This window comes from Lupinus angustifolius, chromosome LG16, assembly GCF_001865875.1.
Source record: "Lupinus angustifolius cultivar Tanjil chromosome LG16, LupAngTanjil_v1.0, whole genome shotgun sequence".
NCBI classification, from domain to species: Eukaryota; Viridiplantae; Streptophyta; class Magnoliopsida; order Fabales; family Fabaceae; genus Lupinus; species Lupinus angustifolius.
In genome coordinates, this window is record NC_032024.1 from 18,243,454 (window position 1) to 18,257,367 (window position 13,914).

The 13,914-nt window shown below is 33.9% G+C and overlaps 3 protein-coding genes and 1 long non-coding RNA gene across 4 annotated transcripts; 2 read left to right on the forward strand and 2 right to left on the reverse strand.

The window, feature by feature from the left end:
- Window positions 1–5,511, forward strand: LOC109329912 (serine/threonine-protein kinase Nek2-like). Its single transcript, XM_019563808.1, has 14 exons — window positions 1–985; window positions 1,075–1,141; window positions 1,334–1,399; window positions 1,837–1,883; window positions 1,989–2,034; window positions 2,182–2,262; window positions 2,365–2,407; window positions 2,656–2,705; window positions 2,803–2,884; window positions 2,971–3,020; window positions 3,423–3,496; window positions 3,634–3,685; window positions 3,934–4,380; window positions 4,623–5,511. The coding sequence occupies exons 1-14, from the start codon at window positions 900–902 to the stop codon at window positions 5,280–5,282; spliced, it is 1,851 nt and encodes a 616-aa protein (XP_019419353.1). The 5' UTR covers window positions 1–899; the 3' UTR covers window positions 5,283–5,511.
- LOC109329913 (protein IQ-DOMAIN 14-like) lies at window positions 5,618–8,185 on the reverse strand. The gene is made up of 3 exons (XM_019563809.1): window positions 7,780–8,185; window positions 7,202–7,438; window positions 5,618–6,619 (listed from the first exon to the last, which is right to left on the reverse strand). Exons 1-3 carry the CDS (start codon window positions 8,152–8,154, stop codon window positions 6,062–6,064), a joined length of 1,170 nt encoding a protein of 389 aa, XP_019419354.1. The 5' UTR covers window positions 8,155–8,185; the 3' UTR covers window positions 5,618–6,061.
- On the forward strand, window positions 7,266–8,694 carry LOC109329914. The gene is made up of 3 exons (XR_002105597.1): window positions 7,266–7,375; window positions 8,173–8,314; window positions 8,435–8,694. It is a non-coding gene; the product is annotated as an uncharacterized LOC109329914 (long non-coding RNA).
- On the reverse strand, window positions 10,431–12,458 carry LOC109329505 (calmodulin-like). Its single transcript, XM_019563190.1, has 5 exons — window positions 12,288–12,458; window positions 11,358–11,515; window positions 11,181–11,261; window positions 10,841–10,992; window positions 10,431–10,556 (listed from the first exon to the last, which is right to left on the reverse strand). The coding sequence occupies exons 1-4, from the start codon at window positions 12,361–12,363 to the stop codon at window positions 10,858–10,860; spliced, it is 450 nt and encodes a 149-aa protein (XP_019418735.1). The 5' UTR covers window positions 12,364–12,458; the 3' UTR covers window positions 10,431–10,556; window positions 10,841–10,857.

Sequence of the window (13,914 nt, forward strand, 5' to 3'; positions counted from 1 at the left end):
AAAACATAATACACAAGCACTTAAAAGACAAATATATCATTCAATCTACCAAGTGGAATTCTATAATTGTAGGGAGACAAAAGACGCAACATGTTATTGCATAGAGAATGAAGAAAAAATGCATCTGGATAATGATGATCAAGGATTAACCGGGATTGATATTTTTCCTATTTGTGGGCAATAATAAATGATTTCTTATGACAATATGATTTTCATTCTGTATTTAGTTATCTCTACGAAGTATGGGTTTTTTTGAAATTTCAGAACAACAACTATATTTTTATCATGTGTTATGAATTTTGTATGTGTATCTCAAACGTTTGGCTTCCTACATTTTTCAAGAATATGCATATCGACGTATCGGATACATGTCGGTGCTTCATAGGATCGAGCAACTATGTATAGCATCTAGCACACACATGCAGGTTTTTAGTGAATGTTAGATTGTTTGGAAGACATGTGATTAGCATTAGAAGACTTGGTTCTTCAACCTTGGCGTATAAGTCAATGTAATTGATGGTGAATTCCTTCATTTAGTAAACAAAATAGTATTACTATGCCTTATCAAGTGTATGGGATACTTGATTAAGTTACTTTGCTGAAAGTGTAGTCTTCCGATGCATAACTACGGGGGTTTTAAATTGCGGTTGTAGTTGCATTTTGACGCATAGCTTGGTGGTGTTTCGGTTGCACTCGCCATTGCAATTGTTGTGGTGTTGCAGCCAATGCAGTCTGCAATCATGTCTTGATGTGGCTGTAGCAACCGAGATGTTGCAGTTACATCACGTGACGTGGTCCACATTTTAAAACCTTGATATCTATATTTCAATACCGTCTTTTAATCCTTGATTTGGTTTGTAATTGTAGGCAGGAGAAGGAGATCTGCTACTATTATTGACATGGAGCAGTATGAAATACTTGAGCAAATTGGAAAAGGTGCTTTTGGGTCTGCCCTTCTGGTGAAGCATAAGCATGAAAAGAAAAAGTTAGAACTGAAAGCTACATTACTTTTTTACACCTTAGTGCCCGTTTCTATTCATTTTTGTTGTTTAACCTTGTTTTTGAATCACATAGATATGTGCTGAAGAAGATTCGCCTTGCCCGCCAAACTGAGCGCTCTCGTAGGTCTGCACACCAGGAGGTTGGTTCTTGTTTTTGTGCTGTGTTCTACAAGAATTTCATTTCCTAATGGGCCTAGAGAGAGGTTTCAAATCTCAAAATGGATTTGGCAGTAAACTTAACAGCCTTGTTGATTGAAAATGTTTGATGTGAAATTTTTGTGGATATGGTTCAAGATATTTTTTATATCCTTTTCCTTTTGGGGTATCTGTAGATGGAGCTCATCTCCAAAATGAGAAATCCATTTATTGTGGAGTATAAAGATTCATGGGTAGAGAAGGTATGGTCTTAACTTCTTTTTACGTGCTCAGTTAACTACAAGAATGGCTTCTACTATAATCTTTCCCTTATATGCTTCTACTGGAAGATCGCTATTAAACCATTGTGCAGTTGCATCATAATTTTTTTAATAAAGAAGTTTAACTCTTGGACTTGGTCTTATCTGGTGCTAACCCTGAATATATTATTATTTGTCATAGCAGCATTAAATTAGTTTCACCTTAGTATGCATCTTCAATAAACATTTGAAGTAACGATGAGTAACAGACAAGTACAGTTTTATTATTACTTTAGATTTTAAATTTCATTTTCCCATCCAGATGATTGCTTTGGTTATTTCCTTTTATCAGGACAGTTTTGATTTTTGCTTATTGGTAATGACACATAAACTGATTGTAACTGCTTCATGCTGACATACTTTGATACCTTGCTTGTCAGGGTTGCTATGTTTGCATTATTATATGTTATTGTGAAGGTGGAGATATGTAAGTGTCTTTTCTCAAAATTTTCCTAGACTAACATGGTTCTTGCTTTCATAAATTAGATTTGGGCCAATGATAGTTTTTAAATACATTATTGCTGTAACACAGGGCGGAAGCTATAAAGAAAGCTAATGGTGTTATGTTTCCTGAGGAGGTTATGTCTCTTTATGTTTTGTTGGATAAATAAACAAATTTCATAATATATCTCTCTTTTCCTTCGAACAATATTATTCATCTTTAAATAAATCAGACGACATTCAGATTTGCACTTTTAAAATCTAAAAGGAACATTAGTTTTCAGAAACTTTGTAAGTGGCTTGTTCAACTTCTCATGGCACTTGAGTACTTGCACAAGAACCATATTCTTCATCGTGATGTTAAGGTTAGCAACCAAATCCTCTTTATGCTTAGTAATAGTTTTTTTATTTCCATCTATGTTCTCTCAAGCCATATACTAATTGAGAAAATTACATGAATTTGTCAGTGCTCGAACATATTTTTGACAAAAGATCGCAACATACGCCTTGGTATGCTATCCTATTGTTTCTGTAGTGTATGTTGACTGACTGTTGAGCAGTTAAATTTTGGAGGGGAATAAAGGTAAAGGGAAGGCTTGAGAACCCTTTCACAAGTGTATTTCATGGGAACTAATCCCCCCCACCTCAACCCCCTCCTTTCATTGCCCTCCAAAAACCAACTCACAAGTCACAAACAACCCCTTAAATAAAACACAGATGATTGAAATTTTCTTACAAATGGTCAAATGATGATACAGGTGATTTTGGACTTGCCAAAAAGTTGACTTCAGATGATCTTACTTCCTCTGTAAGAAATTTTTAATCTATAAATTGAGTTTATGTTCCTGATTGAGACTTTTGCACGATGTTTTGTCATCAACAAGAGTTGTTGCCTTGTAACTTAGGTTGTAGGAACTCCTAGCTACATGTGTCCTGAGCTCCTTGCAGATATACCTTACGGTTCTAAATCAGATATTTGGTCCTTGGGTAACTACTCATGGTTATTTTTCCTTGATAAGCTTTTTGTTGTCTAGCTAAATATGTATTCATGATCTATGAAACTGGTTATTCAGGATGCTGTATATATGAAATGACCTCACTCAAGCCTGCATTCAAAGCATTTGTAAGTATTATCTTAATTAAAAAAGGTTTGTGTTACCAGTTTCTTCATTGGTTACATCACTGCCACTTTTCATTTTATTCTCAATCATATACCAAAGTCTGCATAACAATTTGACTGTCATCACATTACCTTGTTTGCACATATTTTTTTGTAACAGACCAGTAGAATCAATATCTACTATTTTATTGTCTCTGTATCTCCATTTGATATGTTATGAATTTATGCCAATTGTTTTACTATGATTTTCACAACTGATTATCGGCAGAGGTCATGCAGCTGCTGTGTTACACTTATATTATCTCTCAGAGACTTGAAAACTGCTCGCATTTACTGCTTTTCATATATTCTCTTCCAACTTTGCTTTATGGAGTTATATAATTATCTTTTAATTTCTCTGAATAGGATATAGAAGCACTGATTGTCAAGATCAGTAAGTCCATAGTGGCTCCGCTGCCATCAAAATATTCTAGTGCATTGTAAGTCCTTGTTCTTAACACTGTTTGTAAGCCAAAGCCCATTGAAAGTGGGGATTAGTTTCTTGTGAATTAGTCACATGATTCTATTTTGAACTGTACAATTGATCTAATTTTATATATTTTTTCCCTTATGGCAGTCGAGGTCTCATTAAAAGCATGCTGCGGAAAAATCCAGAGCTTAGGCCTAGTGTATGTATAAAAGCTATCCTCTGACCTTGAATAAGTCAATTCAATGTAGAGTCTTAAAGCAAGTGCAGAAGTTATACTAAACTTTGTAGCTAGTGTTTGTACATTATTTGAAGCAGTTTCAATTTGTTTGGGTAGAATTCATGGTGTCTGATTGGCAGACTATGAAGTGATGTCAGGTAATGGATGTGAAGGGGTCTTTTGTAACCATCCTTTCTTTCTTGCTCCCTTTCATGTATCGCTGGAGACAGGCTGCAGAGTTACTTGGGCACCCACATCTTCAACCTTATGTTCATAATATCCTTCTCAAAATCAACAGCCCTAGGCAAAGTACATTACCAGGTCATTGGCAACAATCCAACTATGTCAAGAAAACTAGATTCTTGAAACGAGAAGATGATTCTGTTTCCATCTATAAGGATAAGTGGCACTCTTTCAGCAATTGTCAGACTTCAAATCCTAGTGTATCTGGAGCAGAGCAAGATTCTCTATGCTCTACCCGAGAAATAGATTGTACCCCTGATTATTTGAATCAAAGATTAGCAGAACTGTGTGTTGGAGATAGTCATGAGGTGAAGTCAAACGTTAAGCCAGTTGTTTCCAGAACTTCTAGTATTGCAAAGACTCCAAGACTCACTTTATCGAAAGCTCCTGCCACCCACAAGAAATCAATAAAACACTCAAAGAATCATAAGGAGGTAAGGCAAGCTGAGTGCACCATGTTTTAATATTTGCCACAGTATATTCATGAAACAAACTTAAGCATGTCACCTGTGTTATGTTTTAAGTTAATGTTGGTCACAGCATATATTCATGAAACAAACTTAAGCATGTCAGCTTTGTTCTGTGGGTGGTTACAATGGACTACTCTTGCGCCTGTAATATTATTTTCTCAATTACAAATTTAAGATGTCTGACTTTCTAAAACTCATTGATGCAGCTTCCTATATCACACAGTACCAAACAAACTGTCCATACAACTCGCAGAGCATCATTGCCATTGCCACAAAGTCGTGCCATTCAACAGCCTTCTCGAAGGGCCACTATTGCTTTATCTAGCAATGTAAATTCACCCAATATTTCAGTTAACGCACCTCATATTGATAAGATGGCAGAATATCCATTAGCATCATATGAAGATCAATTGTTTCCCATCAGTAGGGCTTCACCGACCTCTGCTCGTTGTTCCTCAAGCTTCCCTCCATGTAACAGCGATTCAACTATGATAGACAAATGCACAGTTGAGGTATGTAGTATACCACCCGTCAGGCCTAGTTGTTCTGATACTTGGCAGGGAATCAAGCGCAACATGATCAAGGAAAACAATGAGGAAAAAAGTGGCTCATATGATAAAAATGCAACTGCTGGAGCATCAAGCCACAACTCTTCAGACTTGCGCCGCCGACAGTTTGACACTTCATCCTTCCAACAAAGGGCCGACGCCTTGGAGGGGTTGCTTGAGTTTAGTGCAAGATTACTACAGCAGGAAAGGTATGACGAACTTGGGGTGTTGTTAAAACCATTTGGCCCAGGAAAGGTTTCCCCAAGGGAAACTGCTATTTGGTTGAGCAAGAGTTTCAAAGTTAACACTTTCAACTAGGAACAGTGTGCCTAAACTGCTGTAACATGGGATGTATTCATGCACTCATGCTTGTAGAGTTTGTGTGTCTTTCTTCTTCCACGGTGACATTTAGACAGTTGATTTTTTTCAGTGACCATGTTTTCTCATTTACCCACTTTTCAATTTAATCCAATGATTAATGAATCGAGGAAGATGATTGATATTTTCATGATATGATAGCATTACCTGTCTGACTACAGGATTTAATTAAACTCAAATTTCAAATCCCGCCCTTCATTTCATGGAAGTTGTAGGTAATGTTTGGTAGACATCTCAAAACAAGTTGAAACAAAATATAAGTTCTGCTCTTTCTTTAGTGTATTATGTAAACAGACTGGAACACAAAAAGGACGAAAAAGTATTACATTTTGGTTCCACGGAAAAGGTTGGAACCAAGATATCAGAATAGAATATCTTGTTTTGTCTCGTATCATACTATTGTGGTCTGGCACCCTACCATACATCTCTTTGCATCTGATGCAAACTATAGATGGATGTTATGAGAAATGATTGGTGCGTGACAGTACACTGACATCACCTAACAATTGTGAGGTGTCATAGTTAAAGAGTAGTTGAAAATAAGTGTATGGATTTATTCAGAGCTGATGAGAACTGCCAGCAGGAAAATTAAAAGGGTAACAAGCTTTGTAAATTATAATAATAATCTGCATGTACCAAAAAAATTATAAAATGGGTGACCTTAACATTAGTGTACCAGATTGAATCATTTGCTTGTTCTGTAGCATTAGCATGGGAACTCAATAGTATGAATCACTATTAACCATGATGCTGCCATAGGAGTCGTGCCCACCATCTTTCGTTGACCCATAGTGGTTAATAATCCAATGATCGAAGCTTCTTTGATCAATGCGTGAGGACTCAGAGGACACACTATGCCTTGGACCATTCAGTGAGGTACTAAGTTCATTGGTAGATTCTATAGACTTGCTTTTGTGCCTCATTCCCTTTTTGGGTCGTTGTTTTGGTTCACTATGAGACCTTGCTTTTGCCTTTGAAGATTGTGTCTTGTTCATGTAACTTGGTGACCATGATTGATTGTGAGACCCTTGGTGGTGCTCAGAAGTTGATAATGCTATTGTTGTTGGGTTCATTTCAAACATGAATCTGTAGTTTTCTGGGCTGTTTGGTGCTGTGATTGAAGTATTCTCCCTGTATTGATGTTTTGAAACTGACCTACTGTTTGAATAGGATGTCGTGGGATCATGCTCCATACTCTTCACATGTGAACGATCTCGAGGGGCATTTCTGCTTTTCAAAGTCTCCAGCATTTCATCCACACTCATACCCTTTGAGTTCTGTATACATAGTAGTCATATTGTAGATTGTAGATGTTAGTTAGATTGCAGCATAGCAGAACAGGTAACTGAAACTCAGCCTAAGGTAGCATTTGGTAGATCATATGAGTTCTATTTTGTCTTTAGTGTATTTTATAGACAAAGCATAATAAGGACAAAAGACTTAAAAATAGAACATTTTGTTGGTTCCACTAAAAGGGGTGAAACCAAAGAGAATAGAACATAACATCCTATTCTATCTTATTCCATCTTGTTCTGTTTCACACTAATTTCTATCTAAAGCTTCACTAAGATGAATTTTCAATGGGGTTTACATCTGAAAAAATGCTAGTAATGCATCACTTCTATACATTTGTATGACATGCCTGTGGGGGTTCAATCAGAGTGTGACTATACAAAAAACTGAGATGTGATCAATTATAATTAAATGGTGAAAATTGTGCACATGTTAGGTAATGTGTGTGAGAGTAGCATTGTTGTTTACATCTAAATTGAATATAGTGGTTTATTTACTTGAACAATCATATTATGCTTATGTCAATCTTGAAATGATGACTTTATGAAAATTTTGCACAGGCTTACTTTATTTTTTCTTTTGAGACCTTTGTGGTGAGGACTTTCTCTATGTTCCGGAGGCTGTTTTCCAAGAAGATTTGCTTCTTCTACCTTCTGAATTCTGTGAATTCGGGTTCTAACTTGGATGGCCATCAATGCATGCATGCCACGCAGTGTAGCAGTTGTTTGCTTCCTTACAAGGTATCCCCTTACCAGTGCCTGTAACTTGACTAATCCCCTTAAAGCATGTAATGCTCTCCTTGCCTGAAAATTACATGTAGCATGTTCATCAGAAATCTAGTCCAAATGTTTGAGCCTAGAAATAGTAATATAGTGTTAAGAAAGCTACTGAAAGTGGGGACCCTTGAACATTTAGGCATTTCCTTCCTATGATATCTTTTTAGAAAACTTATTGCTTAAACACTTCATTAAACTGTTTATCTAAATGTGTCCTTAGTTGTAGAGGCTTTGATACTGTATCATGAACCGTCTTTTCTAACAACTTTAAGAGTTGTTAGAAGAAGATAAACGAATGATTTTGTTGTTTCTCGAACAAATGATGAATCTAGAAAGATGCCAGTGTGAACATAAAAAGAAAATCATACCAAATATGAGCGAAAAGCAGCCTGAATCTTCGTAGCAGCTACACTTTTATCTTTTCTGTATCTAGAAACCTGTGATAGTATTGTTGGAAAACTCTTTGAATCATGAGTTTCCAACAAGGCTTGGATTTGAAATTTAGCAGAATCACCTGAGTCAAAAGATATAGAAAATTTATGTCCTGCTATCATGTTTGTTTTTCTTCCACTTCCACCTTTCAATCTTCCAAAACTCCATCTACGCTTCATATTAGGACTTATCATTTGACTTTCAATCATGCTGGCACTCTTATTCTCAGAGAAAAGTGTATCAATCTTCTTGTGCTTCTCTTCCTTTTTCCCTAGTAGAAAGTTTCTAATCCATTTCCCTGCCCTTCCCATTTCTAATTTTCTATTTAGTGGAACCTAGTAGCATCTAAGATTCAGAAAGCCACTGAGGTTCTTATAATCCTTTTGCCTCAAATATACATAAAGAGAAATAGCTAAACATAAGGTATATCAGATCTTTTTGTCCAAATGTTATGTTTTAATCATGTTATAGGTGCAATATTTATACATATATGGAAACTGTCTCTCGTTTACGGGGTAAGGCTGCGTATATCAACCCTCCCCAGACCCCACTAAGTGGGAGTCTTATGCACTGGGCCCGCTCATTTTATAGGTGCAATATATATGTAGCATTCTTCTAGTACTTGTTGAGTATGACTCTTCTTTCTTTGGTTTTTGTGCTGATATTTAACTATATTTATTTATTATTTGCCTTTGGCCTGCAAGGTTTTCCCTTATATAGCCACTTGCTACCCTTATTGAGTTTCTTGAATATAATTTTGGGGAGTGTTCCAATTCTACGTTGCCTCAGCATAATCTTTAAGAGCCTTAAACTTTTCTGAGCAGAGCTTAGTAAATTATTTTAGGGGACCATGATGTTAAAAAAGTAATAATATATATTATAGCAGTTAGATAGAGGAATAAATTCATTGACATTGCCTCTCTATAGAGGAATAAATTAAATGACAGTGGCTCTCTCTATATACAAGAAGTCAGAAAATGTCACTGTTGTTATGAGTTATGACTTTATATAAATAACCCTTAGTTTCTGTCATGATGTTAAGCTAAATAATAAATGCATGTTTTAGAAACAATTAAGAGGAGAACTGTCTTTATTATGTCAATGTCAACATTAGAGTAAGTAAAATATATAAAAATGTTATGTTTATTCAAGTGTGACGTACCACATTGGATATGAGATGAGAAATGAAATAATTTATAAGTGAAAAAGACCCGTAAAACTATTGTCTGAAGGTTTTACGTGGTGTCTCACTTGTGACTCTTCACTCTTCTCATGTCTGGTAACAATGGAACTCTCTGGTGGTTGGAGGCTCCCCAGTCGCAGTCGGGTCTAATAAATGGTGTTAGAGCCGATAGTTCGACTGGAGCGCATGATGGACTTAAGGGGGAGCGGACCAATAAGTGTGTAGTAGGTGGGGTTAACTTCATGGATAAGCGGGAAGTATTGAAATGTCATTTAAACTAAGCATCTAGGAGTTAACATGAATAATACATCATGTAACAAAAAAAACTATGTTGACTTTGATCTCTCATCTCTATGTTGTTATACTCTTTTGGCTCTGATTTAGTCATGTATTTGAAGCTAATAGATTCAAAAAATAACTTATATTCTAAAGTTATGTTTCTCTTCTTTAATTCAATGCTTTGATGTTGTACAAAGTTATGATTTTTAATAGGATTGGTTATATATTCTCTTCTTTTCCTTTTTATCCATTTCATTGTATCAGTACTTAAATTTTCTCTTAACTGTTTTTACTTTTTTCTAAAAACTTATGAGAAAGAACAACAAAATATCATTTAACATAGCTTTTATTTACTGCTTCTAAAATATAGTTGTAAATTTTAACCACTAATTTAGAAATCAATAACTGTACTTGTGATAATATATTTACACTCATAAACCAAATCATGAAGTTCATAGTTATGGGCATAGAGTCTCTAAGGTAGATATACCCTTACCTTTTCACTTCACTTTATAATAGTGAGGAACTTACAATAGAGAAAATCATGAATAACTTTCACTTTACAACAAATAAAAACAATGGGAAAACCACAACATCCTCCTATCAATAATCATAGTAATAATCACTTATCCTCAACTTTGAATATCATTCTTGAAACACCTCAGTTATGACATGTGACTCCTTGGGTTCATGAATAATGGTAGCGACTTGTTTGTAAAGTGACTATTTGTCCTTGAGGTCACGTGTTCGAGTCGCGGGAGGCTCCCTTTTATAGGAAATAAAATATTGTATATATTATTTAAACTTGTGGATGACACACTCAATCTATTCATGAGTATGTAGGGTTGCATGTTAAAACTAGGGTGTTACAAATAGCTTAATGGTAGTGACTCATTTGTAAGATGACTATTTGTACCTGAGATCATGGGTTCGAGTCATGGAATGCTCCCCTTTATGGGGAATAAAATACTACAAGAATATTTAAGTTTGTGGGTGACACGCTCAACATATTCATGAGCATGACAAGTTGCATATCTACTGAGGTGTTAGAGTCCTTGGCAACAATAATATCAGAAGTAGCTATATTCAAGAACAATCCATGCTCTTTAATTCTTGTTTTGAAATATAAATCATCAATATAATTATCATCATAAGGTTTCCCATTTTCATCAATTCTCAACTTATTATCAACTCCTTCATCAACATCTATTGTCCATTATTCACTATAGAAACTATATAGTAAATACATATATTAAAGATTAAATATTCATTTTAGTTCTTCATATTTTTAACCTTGTCAGTTTAGTTGTTCAAAAAAGAAAAGACCTAAAATGGTCCCCTAAACTTTCAAATGTAGGTTTAATTAGTCATTTTTAGTATATTTTCAAGCATTTGGTATGGACTAATTTGACCCAAAAAGGACTAATTTGATTCACATTTAAAATTTTTGGGGACCATTTTAGGCTTTTCTTTTTTTGAAGGACTAAACCGGTGAAGTCAAAAAATATGAGGACTAAAATGGATAAACAATCTATCTTAAATTAAGGAGTATTTAAACAGACATCATCATCCTCACAAACTCTTCATAATCAATGAGTCCATCGCCATCCAAATCAGCCTGATTCACCATGAACCCAAGTTCTTCTTCTGTCACCTTTACTCCAATGGTTCTCATTACAAACATCAACTACACCCACACACACACAAAAGAGTATCAGTAGTTGACCGATTTTAATGACCAGTACGATATTAATAATACTTGAAATTTCTATGCCTATATTACATTAGGGTAAATATAATATACTTTATTTTTATAATATTGTTAAGGAAAATAAGATAATATTTCTGAAGCAAGCAATAAATAATTAATTGAACCTCAATGGGTGAAATGTAACCATCTTGGTCTTTATCAAATACCCTGAAAGCTTCCTTCAATTCTTCTTCTGCTGCAGTTTCCTTTTTGGTCCACACAAATAATATGCATGCATAATTAGGATCAATTCTATATAGTACTATACTTAAAATAATTAATTAAATTTGATTTTCATGTACCTTTATCTTTATGGCCATAAGATTTAAGAACTCTCCAAATTCCATGGTTCCTTTGCCATCCAAATCACCTTCTTTCATCATAAACTGTAATTCTTCTATTGTAGGATTTTCATCTAGTGATCTCATTGCAATGCCTAATTCTTCAATGCTTATGAAACCTTTTTTCCCAATACATAAGAAAAATTACCAAAAATATTTTTCCCTTGACACTAACTTTATAGCTTGTTTTTTTGGGTACTACAAGGGTATCACTTTGCTTTCGCTTTCATGAATTGAACCTTTAACTTTTGGTCATTCTGAGAATCTAGTAGGAGCTTACCATCTAGACTAACATCTTGTTGGTAACGTATAGCTTATTTGATATTTCTATAACTAATTAATTTCATCAAAACTCATGTAGAGTACCAAGTACCAACAAAATGTTGGTTTAGTAATGTAAGGTCCCATGGATCTCCAAGGTCGAGGGTTCGATTTTTGGGAGCGATATTTGTTGAGAGGAGCAACCACAAACCCCGAAGAAGATTAATTCCTTATTAAAAAGGTGAAAAAATACTTTTAGTAATACAAAAAAACTCGTGTCTAGTTGTTTTATGGAGATAAAAAACTAGATTCTAGTGTTTGGAGTAAGTGATTATTTTTTTCTTCTTCAATTTACCCTTTAATTTTTTTTAGAAAGAACAATTCTTACCTCCACTACTATTATTTATCATTTTCATTAATCTAACAAATTTCAGCTATATATACATCTACTTTTTCAAACAACTCCATGAATTTGGTACCATAAAGCTAAATAAGCCATATATGAAATGTGACTTTAATCAAGTAACTAAACTACTATAAGTTTTCATTACAATCTAGATAAGTTTATATATAAAGAGGGTATATAAAAATATAATGAGTATATAAAAATATAATGAGTATATAACATACCATCTCCATCTTTGTCAAAAAGACAGAATGCTTCAAGAAACTCCCCAATTTGCTCTTCCCTTAGTATATCCTTCATACTTTTTTTTTATCTAATTAGAATATAATTATATATATATATATATAAAAAGCTAGTTTATTGGGAGTTCAACACTCCCAAAAATTAAGAGAGGAGAAGAAAGATCATTGATGTTAATTTGGTGCTTCAACTTATTATATATATGCATGCAAAAGGTGGGTACAAAGAAAAAAAATGCCCCTTTGACTATGTGAAAATGATATTTAGTATGAAAAATGTATTATATTCATACTTTTAGGAAGAAAAAATATGGTGAAGAACATAATGATCCATTTTTTACATATTTCTAATCGAAATTCTCTTATTCATATAAAATTGACATATATCAAACGATGATACTTTATTAATTAATAATTAGAAATTACATATATTCACTTTTCTTATGGACATAACGATTTAGTATATTTTTTTTGTTTTTACACAGTTATACTCACACTGGAGACAATCTTCTCTAAGTCGGGAACATCCACAGGTATATGAGGTTAACTCTCTCAGCGGATATTTTTTCATCCACAAGACTTAAAACCCAAGATTTTGCTTAAGGAAAATTAAATATGTATTACTTGAACAAACATATGTTAGTATAACGATTTAGTATGAACACATTTTGTATTCTTCAAAATACTTTTATACATCACTCTTGACTTACTAAGGTGGACTTTAAAATGAGACTGAAGTATAATATTCAAAATACCTCTTTTTTGTAGAGCTTTTCGTGGTAAAAAAAACTAGAAATAATACTCTTTTTTTGTAGAGTCTTAATGATGATGTATGAAAAAGAAAATAGAATACATCTTCTCGGGAGATAAGTTATTTCTTTCCCCACTAAAATCAAATCATAATATGTGTTTTATTTTACTCTTTTTTATAAAAATATTTTTAAAAACTATAAAAAAGAACCCATGTCAATTATTGTGGCTGAATGAGATAATTTATATCTCAACCGGAAAAGATTTATATCTCAAGGGAAAATGGATGTATCCTTGTGTTGAAATTTCTTGGTCTAATTTTCTAAAATGCTGCAAGGAAAATTCTAAAATGCTGAATTTGTCTTCCAACACAATCACATGGAAGAATCTTTCTAGTCTCTACCCTTGACTTTTGTGTTGACTTAAAGCATAACCAAGTATTTGTTTTGGTCTAATTTTATTTATTTTGGAAATTATTTTAAAGTCTAACTAATTTAAATTCAGCTATAGAAAAGCATATATTTTTTTGGTTTCTACATATATCCTTGCACTGAAGACAATTTTATCCGAATCGAAAATATCCATAGGTAAGTGAGAACATGAGACATTGCTTAAGAGGATCAAGCATGTACCACTTGAACCAACACCATTTGATTAGAAACACATATTTGATAAGACAAAAACTCTCAATCAAGAGAAAAAGATAATAAACGAGTACAGATAAAAATCAAACTTATCGGACCACCCGATCCGGTACTCACAACATAACTTTACTTAATTGTTACTATATTTTTTTCCTATTAACTTTTCACACGTGAAAGTTTTTTATCATCTATGTTTGTATTAATGTGACATTATGATA

Coding starts and splice junctions, on each gene's coding strand:
- LOC109329505 (XM_019563190.1), bottom strand. CDS start 12,363: ATGAAGGATATACTAAGGGAAGAGCAAATTGGGGAGTTTCTTGAAGCA. Junction 11,516..12,287: donor TTTTGACAAAGATGGAGATG/GTATGTTATATA, acceptor TTGGGAAAAAAG/GTTTCATAAGCATTGAAGAA. Junction 10,993..11,180: donor GTTACATTTCACCCATTGAG/GTTCAATTAATT, acceptor GTGTGGGTGTAG/TTGATGTTTGTAATGAGAAC.
- LOC109329913 (XM_019563809.1), bottom strand. CDS start 8,154: ATGGGAAGGGCAGGGAAATGGATTAGAAACTTTCTACTAGGGAAAAAG. Junction 7,439..7,779: donor CTGCTTTTCGCTCATATTTG/GTATGATTTTCT, acceptor TGTAATTTTCAG/GCAAGGAGAGCATTACATGC. Junction 6,620..7,201: donor GTCTCAAAAGAAAAAATAAA/GTAAGCCTGTGC, acceptor CTATGTATACAG/AACTCAAAGGGTATGAGTGT.
- LOC109329912 (XM_019563808.1), top strand. CDS start 900: ATGGAGCAGTATGAAATACTTGAGCAAATTGGAAAAGGTGCTTTTGGG. Junction 1,884..1,988: donor TATTGTGAAGGTGGAGATAT/GTAAGTGTCTTT, acceptor GCTGTAACACAG/GGCGGAAGCTATAAAGAAAG. Junction 3,021..3,422: donor AGCCTGCATTCAAAGCATTT/GTAAGTATTATC, acceptor TTCTCTGAATAG/GATATAGAAGCACTGATTGT.